This window comes from Parambassis ranga, chromosome 6, assembly GCF_900634625.1.
Source record: "Parambassis ranga chromosome 6, fParRan2.1, whole genome shotgun sequence".
In the NCBI taxonomy this organism is placed as follows: Eukaryota; Metazoa; Chordata; class Actinopteri; family Ambassidae; genus Parambassis; species Parambassis ranga.
In genome coordinates, this window is record NC_041027.1 from 9,312,882 (window position 1) to 9,331,059 (window position 18,178).

Below are 18,178 nucleotides of genomic sequence, written 5' to 3' on the forward strand. Positions count from 1 at the left end.
TGAATGAAAGGAGTGTTTTCATTATATTGGATTACTTCAGAAACTAATGACCTTATATTTAATATAAAAATTTAATTGCAAATTATTTTAGTGAAACTTATACCATACCATACCATACCATACCAAGTTAGACGACATATAAACAAACTGTTTGATATTAGGTGGGACGCATGTTCCAGTCATCCAGACAGAGTCTCTTGGCTGTGCGCTGTGAGGGGGGACTGTGAGCCACCCGGAGCAGACCTCTGTGTCTCCCTGTGTCTGTAGGACCGCTGATGACTTGTGGGGGTTGGTATCCCGGCTCCTGGGGATCCAGTGGGTCTTTTGAGAGCAGGATGCAGATGGCAGGGACCGTCCTCTCCATGGTTGTACCTGGTGCTCCCTGCTGTGGACTCTCCCACACTTCATGTATGGTCTTATAGTAGAGTTTGGACACTTGGTGCAGCCCTTCCACTTTGCGCTTCAGGATCTCCACACAGGTGATGGTCTTGGTGACTCCCCTACCTGAGCCAGAAAAGACCACCTGTCTCAACAATGTCCCAGCGCTGTCTCTTCCCTCTCCTTGCATCCGTAATGTTGCAAACCGCAGCAAATTTCGTATCTTGCTTCCTTCTTTTACTCGCATGTGCAGGATGTCTGCTGCGAGGCCTGGGATGGGGTAGAGACTGCTGTCCTCTGTGCGGCTGATTCTCCTGAAGTTGCTCTGATCAAGTTTTAGAGATGAAGATGAGACAGAGGAACTGAATGAAGCTGATTGATGATCCATTATAGTCCTGTGTGAACCCTCCACCTAATGTCGGTTACTCAGAAAGCAGCACAGCTACAGTGCAGGATGTTGTGTCTGAGCCTGCTGCCTCGGCTTATTTGTGCATCTCCCTTGATATCAGAAGCATGTTTCTTGTTCATATAGTCAAAGAAACTAAAAAGTGATCAGCTCTGTACTCCAAACTTATCTCTTATCTGGATCCTGTCTCCCTGTTAGCTTTTCACTTTGTCTTCTGAGCTCTGAGTTGACAGCGAGCAGAAAGAAAAGGCCATTTCTTCCTCTAATCCCACTGACGTGAAGAAAAGATGTCCTTGCTCCATTCAGCACTGAGGACAGCTGATGCCAACAAACACATATGAGGCTCAGAGAGAGACATGTAGAGTGGGACATAGTGCTCTTAAAGGCACATGCAACATTTTGCCTCATTTAATACTGTCACATTGTAGTTTTTGTGTAAATGGCTTTAAAGACCCAGAGATTGTATTTGTCTGCGAGGTTGCTTGAATTATATGGATGACTAAACATGGTTTAATGAGATTTAACAAGGCATGCAGTTGAAGCAATTGTTAGTGGTTGACAAAGTTTGTTAGCATTTTTGATCATTTGCAGATTTTTAAACAATCTCAATGGGATGAAGATGCAAGAAAAACATTATGCGAACACAGTATATTGTGGTTTTCAGGACACAATGCCCCCCCCCCCCCCCCTGCATTATCATCACTGAGCCATATGGTGTCAGAGAAATGTCTTCCTTTAGGCTTTGACAGCATCTCCACAGTTCTCCTCCCTTCAGCCCGTCGCCTGCTGGCTGACCCAGAAAGGGCTCACGGCAGAAGTTGTGCTTTTTTTTTTTTAAATAAATGAGGACAATGGCTCGACCTTGGAGCTGCTACTTTTTTAACCAAACCTGTAAAAACAATGCAGATGGAAACAGAGGTGTTTATTGTTGCTCTCTAAGGTCAGGAGGCAGCTGCAGGACTCATATGGAACCAGCATACTGTTACAAAGGAGCATTTCTGCCTCACAGGATTGTTTGCACCCTGTGCTATCCACTGAGCAATGAGCACAAACATGTGGCTCTCAGTGGTGATGAGAACACAATCACATATTAGTTTAACATTCATTATGCTGCCAGAACTCTTAAATCTTCTTTAAAGGTGATTATTTTTCCTGTAAATAATGATTTTTTGTTATCTGCTATGTTTCCTCACATAGGCTCATGTCAGCTGAATGCTCATAATATTAACTTGAACATCAGTCGTTGTCTAAAATATTTCATCTGTGATTGTTGGAGAATTATCTAGATTTAATTTAAAATTAAAATGTTAGTACATTTCACAAGAATCAGCAGCAAAGTGTTAAAGTAAAAGTGCAGGCTCCCTCTGATGTATTATTACATATGGCATAGTGTGAGAACAGCATGTTAATGTCATGGCTGCTACATTTGGAGCTAGTTTAACTTGACATTAATAGGTTTTTATTGGGACCCTGTCTAATAAAAAATACCCTCAGTGTCATTGGTAACAGCGCCATCTTGTGGAAGAACTTGCACATTGCAGAAAATATAAAGAAGGGAATCTGTCAACAGGTCAAAAGAAAACAAAGCAATAAATATTGTAAAAATGTATTTACAAATGTATAGATATTAAATGTTTACAATACAGGCTTAGGATTATTGTGACACTGGATATAAGGCACATATAAACCTTCCTTTGAGTTGGCATGACACTCAAAGAGAAGCTGGTATTTGGATTTTTAAAAATTAAAAAAAAAAAATCTTCATCACCATGAATAAAAACAACAAGCTATTTTTAGTCGGTGGTATTTGTTAAATAAAATTACAAAACATGTATGGATATAAGTGATATAAAGTGTATAGATTGGGGATTTGTGTGTTGATCTTCTCAGCATGGCTTTGAAGCAATTACTTGTAAAATTTCCCTCTGGATTCTGGCTTCCTGAGTGTTGATGTGGACGTCTCCCACCTGACCATTTTCATACCTGTGAGAGATAAAGATAGACTGTTATAAGAAACATGAAATATGGTCTGATTTCACTGAGAGGCAGAGCACAGGGGGGTTTTACTCACACAAAGAGAAACCGTGTGCACACATGGTCAGGTACAGGACACACCCAAATGTTGCCATGCTTTTGAAGGTCTTTAGAGGTTATCACTGTAAAAGCATCAAGACAACTTTTACATTGAAATTAGTCACAAACATTACAGCTTAGATCCTTAAACTAAGTGACCTGTTATTTACCTTCACAGAGTGCAATACAGTTCAGGTTACTGCTTTGCAGAAATCTGTTTTCCCCCGGCTGCTCCTATATAGGACAAGGAGAGATACAGAATGAGATGACAAAATAAGAGATAAGGATGTTAAGGATGTAAGGATGTATGTGTGTGTGTAAAAACATGGTGGGTCTTAGTGTTTGGCCCTTTTCAATGTGCTATTGTTTGTTTAGCATCCTAAAACTAAAAAAAAACGTGGCCAATACTAAGTACCCCCCATAATACAGCAGTTTGCACATCCATCTTTAGCAACATTAAATTTAAGTAAGGGTTTCCTGTATGAGCTCATCAGCCTCTCACATCGCTGTAAAAGAATTTGAGTCCATTCTTCTCCACAGCATCACTTCAGTTCATTGAGGTCTGTTTTGGGATTTTGTTCAGCCAGTTTAAGGTCCCACCACTGCATTTCAATTGGGTTGAGGTCTGGACTTTGAATAGGTCATATGCTGCTGTACCTTGGATCCTTTTCATGCTTACTATTTCTAAACTGATGCATTAGCAGTTGCTTCTCTAACACCATTGCTTATGTCTTTCCCACGTGGCATTATGTTAACACACAGCTGAATGCTCCAGAGCAGCAAGAAATCGCCAAAAAGACAAATAGCAGGTGGCGCTGGCCTTTAAACATGACTGCATGCAGAAGTTTGATAAGTCACCTGTTTGATAAGGTTTATTCGGTTGTATTTCTCTATCAGCTCTTCTTTGCTTGGTATTTGGTGCAGACCTTTACCCATCTCTGAACATAAAAGAAAGTAGAATCAATAATGCATGAATATTTATACATACAAGCAGATATTAAAATGTGTATATTCTTACCAGAATATCCGAAAGATATACTGGATATAGGGCTCAAGTAGATGCCTTTCCCATATGCAGCTCCATGTAGCTTGAATGGAAAATAGGAAAAAAGACTGTAGCACCTGAAGTGGTCTGAATGTATGATATATTGACTTGTCATCATTTTTGTGTAATGTGGTTATATACCTGTAATTTTGTATAAGAGGCATTAACCAGACCATTTCTCAAAATGGAGTGCCAGTTTTCAATATGGGAACCACTGAAAAAAAAAGCAGACGCAGAATAAAATCTAAGCTTCCACGCCGGGATCATGTTTCACATCACATCAAGCTTTGATGTTACTCACTGGAAAGCAAATGTGCTGCCGTAGAGTTTTTTGGCCGTTTGAAAACGAGCCTCTTTGGATGGAGGGCTGCTGATTAACAAGAACTGATGAGGGGTGTGCATAAACTCCAGTTGCTGGTGTGCAACAACAGAACAAAATGTATAAATTACAATGTACAATTTTGGCTGCTAATTTTAAATGTTAAGACATGAAACTCAAACGGCAGCAGCCTACCTTTTTCAGTGGAAGCTTGACAATGTGTGATCTGTTACTTGCTAAAATCCTATGGTCAAAAATACAAAAACACACATGGACATGCTTCTAAATATACTTAGATATTAATAACATTTGATGTTTATAATGTATGAGTGTCTTACCACTGGAGTAAAGGATGAGCAAGTGGGTCTATCTTGTCCATCTGCTTCTTTATCTCAGAATATGGACCCTGTATGTGATAAAAAAAAAAACAATTCATGGAACTGTGGAGACAAAAGACTGATATAAAACTTGAAGCATTTGTTTTAGGATGCGTCACCTGAGCCATCCTCCTGATTAATAACACATTGTCCAGAGCTCTCTGCAGCCTGTCGTAACTCTTTCTCTGTCACAACAAACAATTATTTTATTAACACATTGAATGCATTGCAAATCAGGTCAGTGATGATGGTGGTTCAGCTGATACCTTGGGACTAAAGGCCAGGGTTTTGGGGTTGCATGGATCAACAACTGAAGGGTACGGTTCAAATATGATGCTCTTGCGTGAAGACTGAAGGGCAGCTCTGCACATGGCTACCAACAAGTCGATCACCTGCGAGAGCACAGAGTTTACAGGAATACTTAACTCTTCCTCAGTGTGACCACTCATAGCTGGTGTAAGTGTTACCAACCTCTGCACCAGTGGCGACCTCTTCTGTAGCTCCAGACATGACCCCCAAAGTATAAAAGGAGAACACACACAGCTCCCGGGTGCACACTGCTGGCTACAAATACACAAAGCACAATGTCACACTCAGAATATTCAGTAGTAACAGTGCTGGTTAAATGTTCTTTTTACGAGGTTGTACCTTGAGCATGGGGCCATTTTGAAACACATGCCGTTCATCACAAACAACACAGTACTCGTTCAGTGTTGGGATTCTCTGCTCAGTATACCTCATTATCTGTGTAAACAATGGACAACACATCATGAAATGTCCATTCTGTGCTAAAATGTGCAAATACATAAAACTATTTTACTAAACATTTCAAATAAAGGTCGACCAAAAACAGGCCGACCATAGGTCCACCGAGACTAACACGATAACTCTTCTCAAAATCACTGGATGATTAGGAAGAGCTCCAAATTATTTCAGTCTTCGGTATCAGTCAAAAAAAAGAGAAAAGTACAGCTTGCCTTCACTATTAGACTATAAATAGGTCCATTTATCATTTATTTTGGCTGTACCTGCACCAGAAATCCATGCTGCAGACCTGGTGTGGTCTTACAGTGTCCGATGGCCTGGGAAGTGAAGAGCAGCTCAATCAGCTGTTTGGTGCTGAGCTGTGCTGATGATTTGACAGCAGAGACCATCACTCTCTGTAGTTGAAGAAAAGACGGTGAAAAACATGTTGTAAACTCTGCAGTAAGTAACACCTAGATCTGTGTTCTCACCTTTCCGCTGGGCGTGTAGGTGAAAAGCTCTCCGGCTGGGTTTTTGATGGTGTAGGAGGTTGCTGAGTTTATGAAAGGGTTGAGTTTCATCGCTGGTAAAATGATTCGACCCCTCACAGCTGATTCATGGAGCTCATTAGGCCTGCTCACATAGATGAGATGTCAACGTGGATCCAAGAACTTAGCCCTGATCAGTAAAACAGCTGCGTTACTCTTACTTTGATAGTGGTAGCCAAATGCTGAGTCTTGCACGAAACTTCTTGATGGTTCCACTTGGCCTGAACTTATTGTGTCTGCTCCTTTGTTGGACCACAATGCTCTCATTCGTCAGGAGTTTCCACTCCTGAGATATGAAGATAGTGAGGATACTGGGGACAGAATGATCAGCAGAGGGACAGTGAATCCGGTGGAAGGAGCTTATCAGAGCCATACCAGTTAGTAAGTAAGAACACTCACTTCTGCAGTTGTTTCCCTAGACTGAAGTGATCATTATTGGATGTCTGAAAGACCTCAACTGAAGGCGCTACAGTGAGAAACATGTATTAATGAAGTGTTATTGATTCACATTGACCTGTGTTGGCAGAAGTGTTGGTGGTGCTCACCAGGTCCGTCCAGGTACTGAGACTGAGAAAAATGTAGGCGGATGACGATGGGCTCCAACAGATCAACCTTCCAGGCTTTAGCTGCTTCTACCTGTAAACATTAGATGACATTAACAGGTCCATCAGATGATGCACAACATTCTGGCAAAGGGTAAGCATTATTTTCTTAAGTAACTGCATGACTCATTATCATCACATCATTTTTGTTCTGATCCTGGCATTCTCCGGTCTGCCATTCCTGAAGAACTAATCGAGGTGAGATGATGTATGCTGAAGCTGAGCTAAGGTTCTAAATGCACACCAGAGGTGTCTTTGCATGCAAAAGTTCAACTTTTAGAGTTGCCTCATGTGGACTGCACTAAAATATGATATACTCATAGGTTTATATGAAATAAATGTAACAATTCTGCTATAAATCAGACTGATAATGTGGAAGTTAAATACAGTTTTCACTCATCTGTTACACAAGACATTTGAAATAAACTCTACAAACAAACTCCTTAACAAATAAGTGTAACTTACATCCAAAAAGCTGGCATTAATGTTCAAGTCCACATCCACACTATCAATGGACTCATACTCCCTGATAAAAAAGGAAGGAAGGGAGAAATAAACCCAACAGAACCACAGCAGAGATCCATTCATGGTAATACCAGATGTTCAGACATTCACCTGACAGAGACTGCAGTGTCTGAATACAAAGTCCGGACTGCTTCGATGTCTGCATCCAGCTGAGGGTGGTGATACAGGTCACTGGCACAGCTCTCCTGCCAAGACACACACTAATACACTTACCTTCTGGTCCAAACAGCTCAGGAGCACCACAGGGGGTCGAAGGATTAAACGCTTGCATGTTTACTACTACACTGACTGAGACGAACGGTTTCATTTACATTATAACAAGGTTTTATGATTTAATAGATAGATTGATAGCAATATTTGTTATCATCCTTATTTAACAGTGATCTCTTAATACATATTTTGCACCCTAATTATTGTTAATCCTGGTCTTATTATACTCAGTCTTACTTTTATTATCATCTTAAACAATAAAATTAATAGTTACTTGGCTTCCACCCATGATTTCGTCCTCATCGCTGTCCTCATCATTGTAACTCTCTGTCCACGGCTGCCACTCTCCTGTCCAAGTCTCCTGTTGAGTTAAAGGGAAAGACATATCAAAAGAAGTTTTACGCAGTTCATTTTCTTTATGTGTTGATATTTTTATATTTGCTTTAACAGTGCGAGAATTGATGCAAACACTGATGAATGCAATGTTGTTGTCTGTACCAAAAGTCGATTATTGTCCAGGAATTTTCTCTGACCACACATGCTTCACCATAGTCCTGGGTGCTGTAACCATACGCCACTTCTGTGGTCACATTTGCTTTGCTAACAGAGTGCTAATGTCCCCACTCATATCAGATTTACTGTGAGATACAGTGTGTCTTATGTGTGAATTGGCCAATTAGCATTGGATGTAACACTAGCTCATTTATGAGGAAAAGCATTAATGTTTGGTTTGTAAACTGTCCATCCTGTTTACCCAGCATGCATCCCTTTGAAGAAAGTCGTCTTGGTGATACGGGGAATTTTACATAAAAGTTTGGATGCTTGAGGCTCATAGACTCACCATGTGTTGAGAATTTTGGATCCTCTTCAGCAGCAATCAACAATGTGCTCATTCCACTGTGACTGAAACACTATGCGGGGAAAAACATACACCATTTAATTAGTTCAGCTACAGCAGAATGTTAGTCAGTGTTTTTTTTTTAAATATTCACAATATATCATCTCAGCAGTATGTGCAAATACATCACAGATAATGAAGCTCTTACCCCTCTTTCTGCATCTTTCAAGTGAACACACAGATCAAAATCTCCTGAACGAGTATTCCTCTTCGTGGATCGGCTAGCTGTCTGGGTTTGTCCTCTCCCTCTCTGTTTTGAACAGCAGGAAGTCACACATGTTCAGCTTGACTTCTGGGTCACATGACTGGATACAGACACGGACAACTTGATCAGCTGAACCAGATCCAGAGAGGGGAGAGACGGAGCAGGCGACCTAGAGTGTGCATGACACCAATGTCATCCACATGCACTGCTCATGTATTATCTTTAGCAAGAGAGGAGAGGTTAAAACACACACACACACACACATCCTCCAGACTCTGGAAAAGTCAGACGTATGAATCAGCTTTAAGATCCTGATGAGGACAAAGTTCCCGGGTGATGTTTGGCATTTATTAGTCTTCCTGTCTGTCTGCGGTGTCACAGCCTGACCTTAATCAGCAGTTACCCTTGTTTAGCAGTCGCCTGCTGCTCTTCAGTCTGGCCAGATTAGACACTTCTAGGACTACATACATCTGTGCAGGTCTTCTCTTAACAAGTGCTTCCCTCGGGGTAATCCACTTAGACATGAGTGGGTGTTAGTGTCTTTGTAGGAGACGGGCACAGCATCATGAATCCCTCTACTTTATATTGCCATTTATAAGGTACTGTGTGCACAATCAAAGCCACTGAAACTCCTGCTAAGATGAGTCAGCACGCCTCAGACAAAAGTGTTGGAATAACACTGGGCATTGTGTGCAGCAGGGTTATTCATCATATTGTGTTGTTGTATCCACCCCTACATAATTTATACATCAACTGTTATATCATAACTTTCAGGTGTTTCATCTGTCAGACTGACAAGATAGATAGATAGATAGATAGATAGATAGATAGATAGATAGATAGATAGATAGATAGATAGATAGATAGATAGATAGATAGATAGATAGATAGATAGATAGATAGATAGATAGATAGATAGATAGATAGATAGATAGATAGATAGATAGATATGGTTGGTTCTGCACTCGGTCCATGAGTGGAAGAAAAGGAAGTCAGAGACAATTCAGCTGGGTGTCCACAAGGGAGAGCTGCAGATGAGCCTCTGAGAAGAAAAGAGAGGCAGAAGGAGACCTACAGGCAGCTCTGTACTCTACTGCTCATCATGTGCAGAAACTCTAAATGCAGCTTTAAATTGTCACTGCAGATGTTTTTTATTTATCTATTTATTTATTTATTTATTTATTTACAGCTGCTGTTAACAGCATTTGTCTAATGCAGTGCAGTGTGGGAGAACATTGTGCATCAACAGCTCAACTTTAAAGGCCTTCTGACAGTCTGAGCATGCTAAGACTTTGCTGAGTCTGCTGTTGCTTTGCAGAGGCAGAGCAGGTTTGACACTAATACACAGATAAATAGATCAAATCAACAGAGTGCAATCTTAAAAAAAAAAGAATTATTTTAGCATTTAATCCCTCCTTACAGTAAGAATCAGTACTGCACACATTTCTCTGCAGCGGCTGTGCCTGCTTCACGCCAGCTATGGGTTGTAAATTAGTCTTAAGACAGGCAGTGTCAGTGACAGTCAGGAATCAGATTTCTCTGTCTTATGGCATTCACACACTGTATTCAGTAGTCATGGAGGATACAGAGAAAGTATACAGTTGGTTTATACCTCTTAAAAGAGCTTTGAAGGTCATAAACATTTATGGATGTCACATTTGCTTTAGAAGAAGATTGTCCTAAAATAATTACAGTAGACCAGTACAGCCAGAGTCTTTTCATTTAATCTGTTTATAACAGATACTTTTTTACAGCAACACATTAAAGAAAGTCATAAAATAACCTCCTATCACTGGATATAAATGATTGTATTACTGAACATTGCTGAGGCTGCACATTTGACTGTATTAAATGACAGCATAGTGGATGAGCAGAAAGCACATATATGTTAAACACAGCAGGCAACACGGCAGATCTGATTTTATGTCATGGTACAGCATGTGCATGATGTTCATGCATGGAGTCCAGCAGGTCTCAAATATATATATATATCTTTAGCATAATTTACCTCTGCAGAATGACAGCTAGACACTCTATATATGTGTGTATATATATATATATGGTGGGCGTGCTCGTGTATAGGGCATGTACTGTAACTGCAGGATGGCTCTATTTTGGTGAAGCTGCATCATGTGTTACTGACTGGGTCTAATGCACTTGTGCAGGAGGCTGTTATTAAATTTGAAATTGAAGCTGCTTATCAGCTGTCATAATCCTCACAGCATGGACTTCCTAGCCCTGTAATTAATTACAGTATATGAAGCAGGTGAATGTATCCGGACCGTCACGTTATATGCTGCAGGAATGCAAGGCGTCCTGCTGAGTTTATAAAAACCTGGTTGTTGAAAATGGATAGTAACATGTAGTAATAGGTCAATGATCAGTGTGTGTGTTTGTGTTCTTGAAATTATGTTCTCTTCAAACAAATGAAGAAAGCTGAGATATTTAAAAACAGAATTTTGAAAAGTCTTTAAGTAAAAAAGTGTGTTCAAGCCAGAAAACAAGGTCTGGGGTCAGAGGTCACAGTAGCCCATTGCCATTTTTGTTTTTAAAGAACATATTTAATTGTTCAATATGCCATTAGAAGAATATAAAAGGAATATATATATATATATATATATATATATATATATATATATATATATATATATATATATATATATATATATATATATATATATATAAATATAAAATATAGGAAGTAAGAATGTAGAATCATACATATTTTACTTTAAATTTTTCAATTTATTCTGTATTAATGTTGATACAAATGAACCAATCATCTTCCCTCACAATTTAAATAAGTCCAAACGCTCTCTGATTGGCCAGGCAAACAAAAACGTGCACTTACTCTCTTTTTAACTTAATATTAAACAACCATCTGCGCTTTAAACTAAATTGTTGACACGGAATAAAAAAAAAAAACGATAACAAACTGCTTCCATAAAAACTCATATAAATACGCGCGCTGTTTCAGCCTATCCCGTGCCAGCTGGTGTTCTTGCTCCTTTAGGAAAGTAGTCCCGGCTGGTTAGGGGAATAAAAGTGGTCGATCCAGCGGAACTAGTTGGCGCGTTGGTCCCTGCAAAGTTCACCCCAGAAGGTGAGTAAAGACACGCAGACAGAGAGGACATGGGAGAATATCAGATATAAACTAAACTAAAGGAAAAGTTTAGATTTTGCGCATGCACACTGGAACATTAGATATATCACAACTCTTGATTTATTTGTTATTTCTGTTCAATTATAGACTTGTTTAGCACGTTTAGAAATATGCTGACTATGCTAACAATGATGTAAAACAGATTTAAGTATATATTTTCGATTAAACTGCAGCTTTAAAGAATGTGTGTGGATCAGTTTTAGAGAGTTGCTCCTCTTTAGCTGAACATAAACTCTGCTGGAACATGGGAGTCAGGCAGACATACTGTCATAGCCTTATGCAGAGGCTGTTTAGCCAGCTCACACACTGCACAGCACAACTATACAGTCATTCATAGAGAAATGGCACCTTCATTATCATTCTGTTTTCTGTTCTCAGTGCTTGTTTTCTAACTTACTGGTTGTTAAGTGTGGACAAACACCACAGTTATGGACTTGTTTCTGTGTGCGCAGGACTTTTTCCTGCAGACTCAGATCCAGTCATGTCAAAGTCAAAGGATATGGGCTCCTCCATCATCCACACCCAGCAGCTGCATGCTGCCATGGCGGATACCTTTATTGAGCACATGTGCCTCTTGGACATCGACTCTGAACCTGCCGTGTCCCGCAACACTGGCATCATCTGCACAATTGGTCAGACACATCACCACTAAATAATCACCACTGTTTATGTGAATCATCCATTGAACCATTCAGATGTTTGACCCTGTGTCTCTGCATGTCCCGATGCAGGTCCTGCCTCCCGATCTGTGGACATGTCCAAGGAAATGATCAAGGCTGGGATGAACATTGCAAGAATGAACTTCTCTCATGGCACGCATGAGGTAAAGGGGGGAGAAATATCTTTGCATTCTGAAACCTAGAAGGTCTGATCCATGTCAGAGCAGCTATTAAAGGCAGAACAGAGCAATGCAACAGCCGTTACTGTGCAGTTTTCCTTTTACAGTGGCAGCAGTTAGCCTTGTGGCCTAGAAACAGCCTGTAACGTGATCCATGAGGTTGCTTTTCAGTATAGTACAAGCCAGGTGGCCATGATACAGTTTCAAAAGTGACCCATCACCTTTAAAAGTCATGCCTCTATTACATTTTCACTGTCATCTGAGCCATCAAACATACCATCTGCAGCAGCATGAATACCCACAGTGATCATCAAGGTTAGGGGCTCGCCTTAAAGGTGCATCACTGTCATCTGTGCTGTAATATATAATAACAAAAGTGTCGGTTTTGCTTCACGACTGCAGGATGCCACAACAAAGTGATTAAAAAGGATTTGTCTTGTGAAGGAAAAAACTAAATTAGACCTCTGTCTCATTGGCGTGTCAGTTGTCAGTACAGCTATAAATAGGAGTGACCCTCACAGCTAAAGAGGAAGAGAGGAAGACATGTAGAGAAGCCACAGTGAGGCGGCATTATTAACAGAGAACAGTGTCTCCATTTTTTTTTTAAGCTTGCGTGCAGGCAACTGAGCAAGGAAAGTAAAAATAATGCATCACACAACACATTATGGGAAAGGTTTGACAGCTATTTATGTGCAGTGATACTGAACAATGTCATGCTGAAAATGTGCTGCAGTTGTGAATGTAAGCACTTATGTCACTTAGACAGAGACTGTCCACCTGTTGTTGTGCTGAGTTCAGTTGACATTTTTAGAATTTAAGAGACAATAAAGCAGCTGTTTTCCAGTATGACGACATTTGTTTATTTTACAGTACCATGCTGAGACCATCAAGAATGTCCGTGAGGCAGCTGAAAGCTTTGGTCCTGGAACTCTTGAATACAGACCAATCGCTATCGCTCTGGACACCAAGGGACCAGAAATCAGAACTGGACTGATAAAGGGTGTAAGTTCCTGTCAAATGTCTCTTATATGTGATTTATGTAGAACAAATAATTATATGAATATAACAATTGAATGCATTGTCAGAGCGCCACCGCTGAGGTCGAGCTGAAGAAGGGTGAAACCATCAAGCTCACACTCGACGACCAGTACAAGGAGAAGTGTGATGAGAAAGTTCTGTGGCTCGACTACAAGAACATCACCAAGGTTGTGCAGTCCGGGAGCCACGTCTATGTTGATGATGGTCTGATTTCCCTGAAGGTCAAGGAAGTCGGTAAGAACAAAAAAAAATTCAGCCATTCTTGTTCATTAGTTTCAGGTCTAATAGTGAAAATATTTGTGTCTCCAAAGGCAACGACTACCTTATGTGTGAGATTGAGAATGGTGGCATGCTGGGCAGCAAGAAGGGTGTCAACCTGCCCGGAGCTGCTGTCGACCTCCCTGCTCTGTCTGAAAAGGACCTGCAGGATCTGCAGTTTGGTGTGGAGCAGGGTGTTGACATGGTCTTCGCCTCTTTCATCCGTAAGGCCGCTGACGTCCAAGCTGTCAGGAAGGCGCTGGGCGAGAAGGGCAAAGACATCAAGATCATCAGCAAGCTGGAGAACCATGAGGGTGTGCGCAGGTGGGACGACGTCCAGCAGCCCAACTGCATGAATCTGAGTCTGCATGACTGTTAAACATCTTCTTTTTTTCTGTTAGATTTGATGAGATCCTGGAAGCTAGTGACGGCATCATGGTCGCCCGTGGAGATCTGGGCATTGAAATCCCCACAGAGAAGGTCTTCCTCGCCCAGAAGATGATGACTGGCAAGTGCAACAGGATCGGCAAGCCCATCACCTGTGCCACACAGGTCTGAGACACCATGACACAACAGATCAGCACTTTTTGTCTGGACACAGGAAGACGTTGTGTGTTGTTGTTGTTTTCATTCAGATGCTGGAGAGTATGACCAAGAAACCCCGTCCAACTCGTGCTGAGGCCAGTGACGTCGCCAACGCCGTGCTGGACGGCAACGACTGCATCATGCTGAGCGGTGAGACCGCTAAGGGCGACTACCCTCTGGAGGCAGTGCGCACACAACACAGGGTAACACAGACATCTTTAAAATTGTGTTTATTGCATGTTTTAATTCAGTTTGATGTGAGAATATTTCCTGCTGTGTTTGATTCATCACTTGTTGAAGCATGCGGTGCATTTAAGTGGTCTAGAGCAGGGCTGCACAATTCTGGGGCCCAGCATGGGGTTTGGAAACCTGACGCAATAGTGTCCTGTACCTCTATGAAAACAATACAATTACACCCAGGAGTAATAATAATACTAACCCCAGAAAAATAATTGCTATATCAGCCTCATTTAATCATGTGAAAAATAAGAAATAATACATGTTTTTGCTGTGCATCAGCAATATCTGTTCACTTGGTGATGTGCATTAACTTCACTGGTTTTATTAATAGCTTGTTTTGTATTTGTTCAGCTTGCTTTGTGCATCCCTCTTGCACTGCTTGCCTCCTCCACCCATCTGCTGCCAGACATCCCGTCTTGTCCTCTGCATTTTGCTTTAACTGTGTGATCATATCACTCAGTTAGCATGTCCGCAGCAACCGACAGCCGCAGCTGTTGTTTAGCTTCATGTCTCAGTGTGCTTTCAGGTATGAAGAACTCTGCCTCCTCCTCACACAGCCTGACACCGCTGTAATCTGCTTTTGTTTAGATTGCCCGTGAAGCCGAGGCCGCCATGTTCCACAGGCAGATGTTCGAGGAGCTGCGCCGCACCTCTCATCTGACCCGTGACCCCACAGAGTCCGTCGCCATTGGTGCTGTGGAAGCTTCCTTCAAGTGCTGCGCCAGTGCGATCATCGTGCTCACCAAGTCTGGCAGGTCAGTAAATCTCTTCTGTGAAGCTGAATCATACTGTAATATCAACACCTCATGCAGGTCCCCACCCAGCTGTGTGAAGTATGCCAACTTTCACAGCACACACAATCTGTGCTCCACTTGACCTTTAGAGAGCTGAACCCTGACATTTTACAAGTTAATTTTAACACCCTCTTGATTCCTCTCCATTTTCATCCTCCCAGCACATGATACAGACCACATACCACAGCCAGCTGGCTTCATTTCACAAAGATAATCTCTTCATAAAGAGAATTCACTAGATACACTATTTGTGCATTAACTTTGGATCACATGACTACTGGTGTATGAAAATATTCTGCAGCTATGTAGCCTCTTTCAGCTCATTGCTGTGAGAGTTTTGTCTTTGTAATAACTCGTATTTGTTGTCTGCAGGTCTGCTCACATGCTGTCCAGGTACAGGCCCCGTGCCCCCATCATCGCTGTGACTCGCTGTGCTATGACCGCCCGCCAGGCTCACCTCTACCGTGGCATCTACCCCGTGCTCTACACCAAGCCTGCCAATGATGTCTGGGCTGAGGACGTCGACATGCGTGTGAACTTTGCCCTGGAATATGGTAAGTGTTATTTTTGTTGTTTTGTTTAGAAATAATTCCTAAAAAATGTGGCATCATTGTTAATTAATTTTCACTGTTTGCAGGTAAGCACCGCAAATTCTTCAAGTCTGGTGATGTGGCCATTGTCGTGACTGGCTGGCGCCCTGGCTCTGGTTACACCAACACCATGAGGGTTGTTTTGGTGCCTTAAGCTCCATCAAAGGACATTAAGAACCACTCCCCTTTTCTGTACCCTGCCCTCGCTGTATGTTCATGTTCAATTGTGAGGGTTTTCACTACAGAAAGTCAAAACCAGGCCATGCTTTAAAAAGACTTTTGATGTTGTCTACATCCCACCGCCACAGACCGTGATGTACACCGTATGCTAAATTCAAGGTTACATACTTTGTAATTTTCTTGTTTGTTTTGTTCATTTGTCCAGGAGGAAAAATTACAAATATGTACCATCATTGTTATCTCTTATGTTTCATACACAAATGAAACAACATTTCCATCCATTCAAATAAACTATTTGTTCAACCGCTTTCATAATCACTGTCAGAGTTTGTCCTAATGTTTTAGAAAAGTGAAAACAAAGCAGAAATGAGCCTGACTGCCTTACTGACTAATGAAACTAGGCTGAGGAAAAATTAATTAGCAAGTTAAATTAGCAGCATTGTCCTTGCTCAAATTCAAGGGTAATGAATGCAAAACAAAGCCAAGTGTAAGCAGCTAAATAAAGCTAAAAGCTATGGTGTTAAATAAATAAATCGTTGCAAAAACAGTCCTTTGAAAAAGATACCGAGAAAATAAACCCATAGCTACAGCAGCTGAGAGCATTGGTCATGCTGTCATCTTGAGATAACCGTATCATATTTTAATGTTCAGATAGAAGACATAAATCTTAGCTGAAGATCAGATCTAATAATATCATTGTCTAGTAGCCAAAGATGACCATTTAATCAGACTAATCTCTCTGCTTCAGCCAACAGGAGCTCAAGTTAAGCCTGTTAATGACAGACGTACCTGTGAATGTTATTATTAACTAAAAAAATTGAGCTGCAAGTCCAAAAAAGAACTTTACTCACAAATCCGGCGGTTATCAGTCTATGGACTCTTTCTTCTATAATCCTGGCTATTTTAAATGGTGGAAATCTGGCATGACCCGGCTTAAACTTCCAAAAAGTCTTCCATTGTTTTTATCGGATTCTTCTTGATGCCATTCTTTTCTCCAGAATAGAAATCAACAGCTCTGACAAGCAGCATTGAACATGTTATTTTATTGCCTTGAATTCAATAGCTAAAATAAAATGTGCCTAACATAAAGGTGATGAAATCATCAGATATGGTGCTTAAAAGGCAGCAAAATGTGATGAAATAAATATATAAACAGATGATTGACCGACACCTTGTCTCCTACGCACACCTTTTAGTCGAATGTGCTCAAAATAGCCTCAAACTGAGCGGATGCTGCTGGCAGGTCATCGGAGGAGAATAGTAATAAGGGATTGATCGAGCGCATTGGCAGGGACTGGCTCATGACTGATAGCATCTCTGAACCTTGGAAGGTTTCAGAGTCCCAGCAGGCCTCGGGTTCAGTCACCAGGCAGCTAAAGCCACAGGACAGGACCCTCCGATGGGCTCAACCTGCTGACCGGCACACTGCTCACAGTTTGTCAACTGCTGAAAGGCCCAGACACACAAAGATGCATCATCTGAATGTGTGAGTGAGCGTACTGAGAAGAGAGTTTTTAAAAAGCAGTCAGTGACACGTCGATTCAGCATAGCATCACAAAGCAGCAACTGTTCAACAACAGATGTCAAATTTTACAATCAAATATTGTACAATGAAAGAGGTAAATATGCAGCAATATGACCCACCAGGGTGTCTTAATAATCCTGTGTCCAAGTAACTGCTTTTAGCCCTTTGCCTGGTGCAGAAGAAACATTCACATCAATCTTAGTGCATCGCTGGTTTCAGGATGTTTGATTATCCACAATTGCTTTTGTTTGTATTCCCTTATTTAAGTGAGTTCTGACTGAAGTTTCACTCATCAATACAAGTGCTTCAATTCACAGTATCTTTGTGTATCCATAAAAAAAACACAGATTATTGCATACTATGCTAGTGGCACACAAACCTCGGCTCAGGTGGATGTTCTGTACCAAAGTTTTTGCCAAACATTGGCATCCGTTGTGTGGCTCTGACAGAAAAACACATTCAAACGGAATCCTCCCACTCAGACAGACACACATTACATTCATCACCTTTGAGTTTTTACGTCATCTGATTTGTGTGACCCACATTTGGGTGTGCAATATTGCTGAAAAGCTAACTTGGAAGACTTGCCATCATCCAACGTTGATGTCAACAAGCAAAGTGCACAGTCTGTCTCTCT

The 18,178-nt window shown here is 41.2% G+C and overlaps 3 protein-coding genes across 3 annotated transcripts; 1 reads left to right on the forward strand and 2 right to left on the reverse strand.

Annotated features, from left to right (window-relative positions):
* Positions 1-157: 157 nt before the first annotated feature.
* On the reverse strand, positions 158-766 carry rpp25a (ribonuclease P/MRP subunit p25, a). Its single transcript, XM_028408766.1, has one exon. It carries the CDS (start codon positions 764-766, stop codon positions 158-160), a length of 609 nt encoding a protein of 202 aa, XP_028264567.1.
* Positions 767-2,670: 1,904 nt separating this feature from the next.
* Positions 2,671-7,767, reverse strand: LOC114437835 (protein mono-ADP-ribosyltransferase PARP6-like). Its single transcript, XM_028408767.1, has 22 exons — positions 7,726-7,767; positions 7,502-7,588; positions 7,108-7,202; positions 6,958-7,018; positions 6,436-6,526; positions 6,290-6,356; positions 6,052-6,201; positions 5,834-5,975; positions 5,627-5,758; positions 5,247-5,342; positions 5,070-5,162; positions 4,865-4,990; positions 4,718-4,783; positions 4,560-4,627; positions 4,417-4,465; positions 4,204-4,316; positions 4,044-4,116; positions 3,876-3,945; positions 3,716-3,795; positions 3,028-3,091; positions 2,856-2,940; positions 2,671-2,767 (listed from the first exon to the last, which is right to left on the reverse strand). The coding sequence occupies exons 1-22, from the start codon at positions 7,765-7,767 to the stop codon at positions 2,671-2,673; spliced, it is 1,947 nt and encodes a 648-aa protein (XP_028264568.1).
* A 3,553-nt stretch (positions 7,768-11,320) lies between these two features.
* Positions 11,321-16,331, forward strand: pkmb (pyruvate kinase M1/2b). Its single transcript, XM_028408245.1, has 11 exons — positions 11,321-11,433; positions 11,946-12,125; positions 12,225-12,316; positions 13,202-13,333; positions 13,417-13,603; positions 13,681-13,951; positions 14,029-14,179; positions 14,263-14,415; positions 15,041-15,207; positions 15,619-15,800; positions 15,884-16,331. The coding sequence occupies exons 2-11, from the start codon at positions 11,975-11,977 to the stop codon at positions 15,988-15,990; spliced, it is 1,593 nt and encodes a 530-aa protein (XP_028264046.1). The 5' UTR covers positions 11,321-11,433; positions 11,946-11,974; the 3' UTR covers positions 15,991-16,331.
* Positions 16,332-18,178: the final 1,847 nt, after the last annotated feature.

Coding starts and splice junctions, on each gene's coding strand:
- rpp25a (XM_028408766.1), bottom strand. CDS start 766: ATGGATCATCAATCAGCTTCATTCAGTTCCTCTGTCTCATCTTCATCT.
- LOC114437835 (XM_028408767.1), bottom strand. CDS start 7,767: ATGTGTGGTCAGAGAAAATTCCTGGACAATAATCGACTTTTG. Junction 6,357..6,435: donor TCAGTACCTGGACGGACCTG/GTGAGCACCACC, acceptor TTCTCACTGTAG/CGCCTTCAGTTGAGGTCTTT. Junction 5,759..5,833: donor CCTACACGCCCAGCGGAAAG/GTGAGAACACAG, acceptor CTTCAACTACAG/AGAGTGATGGTCTCTGCTGT.
- pkmb (XM_028408245.1), top strand. CDS start 11,975: ATGTCAAAGTCAAAGGATATGGGCTCCTCCATCATCCACACCCAGCAG. Junction 14,180..14,262: donor CCATCACCTGTGCCACACAG/GTCTGAGACACC, acceptor GTTTTCATTCAG/ATGCTGGAGAGTATGACCAA. Junction 15,801..15,883: donor GAACTTTGCCCTGGAATATG/GTAAGTGTTATT, acceptor CACTGTTTGCAG/GTAAGCACCGCAAATTCTTC.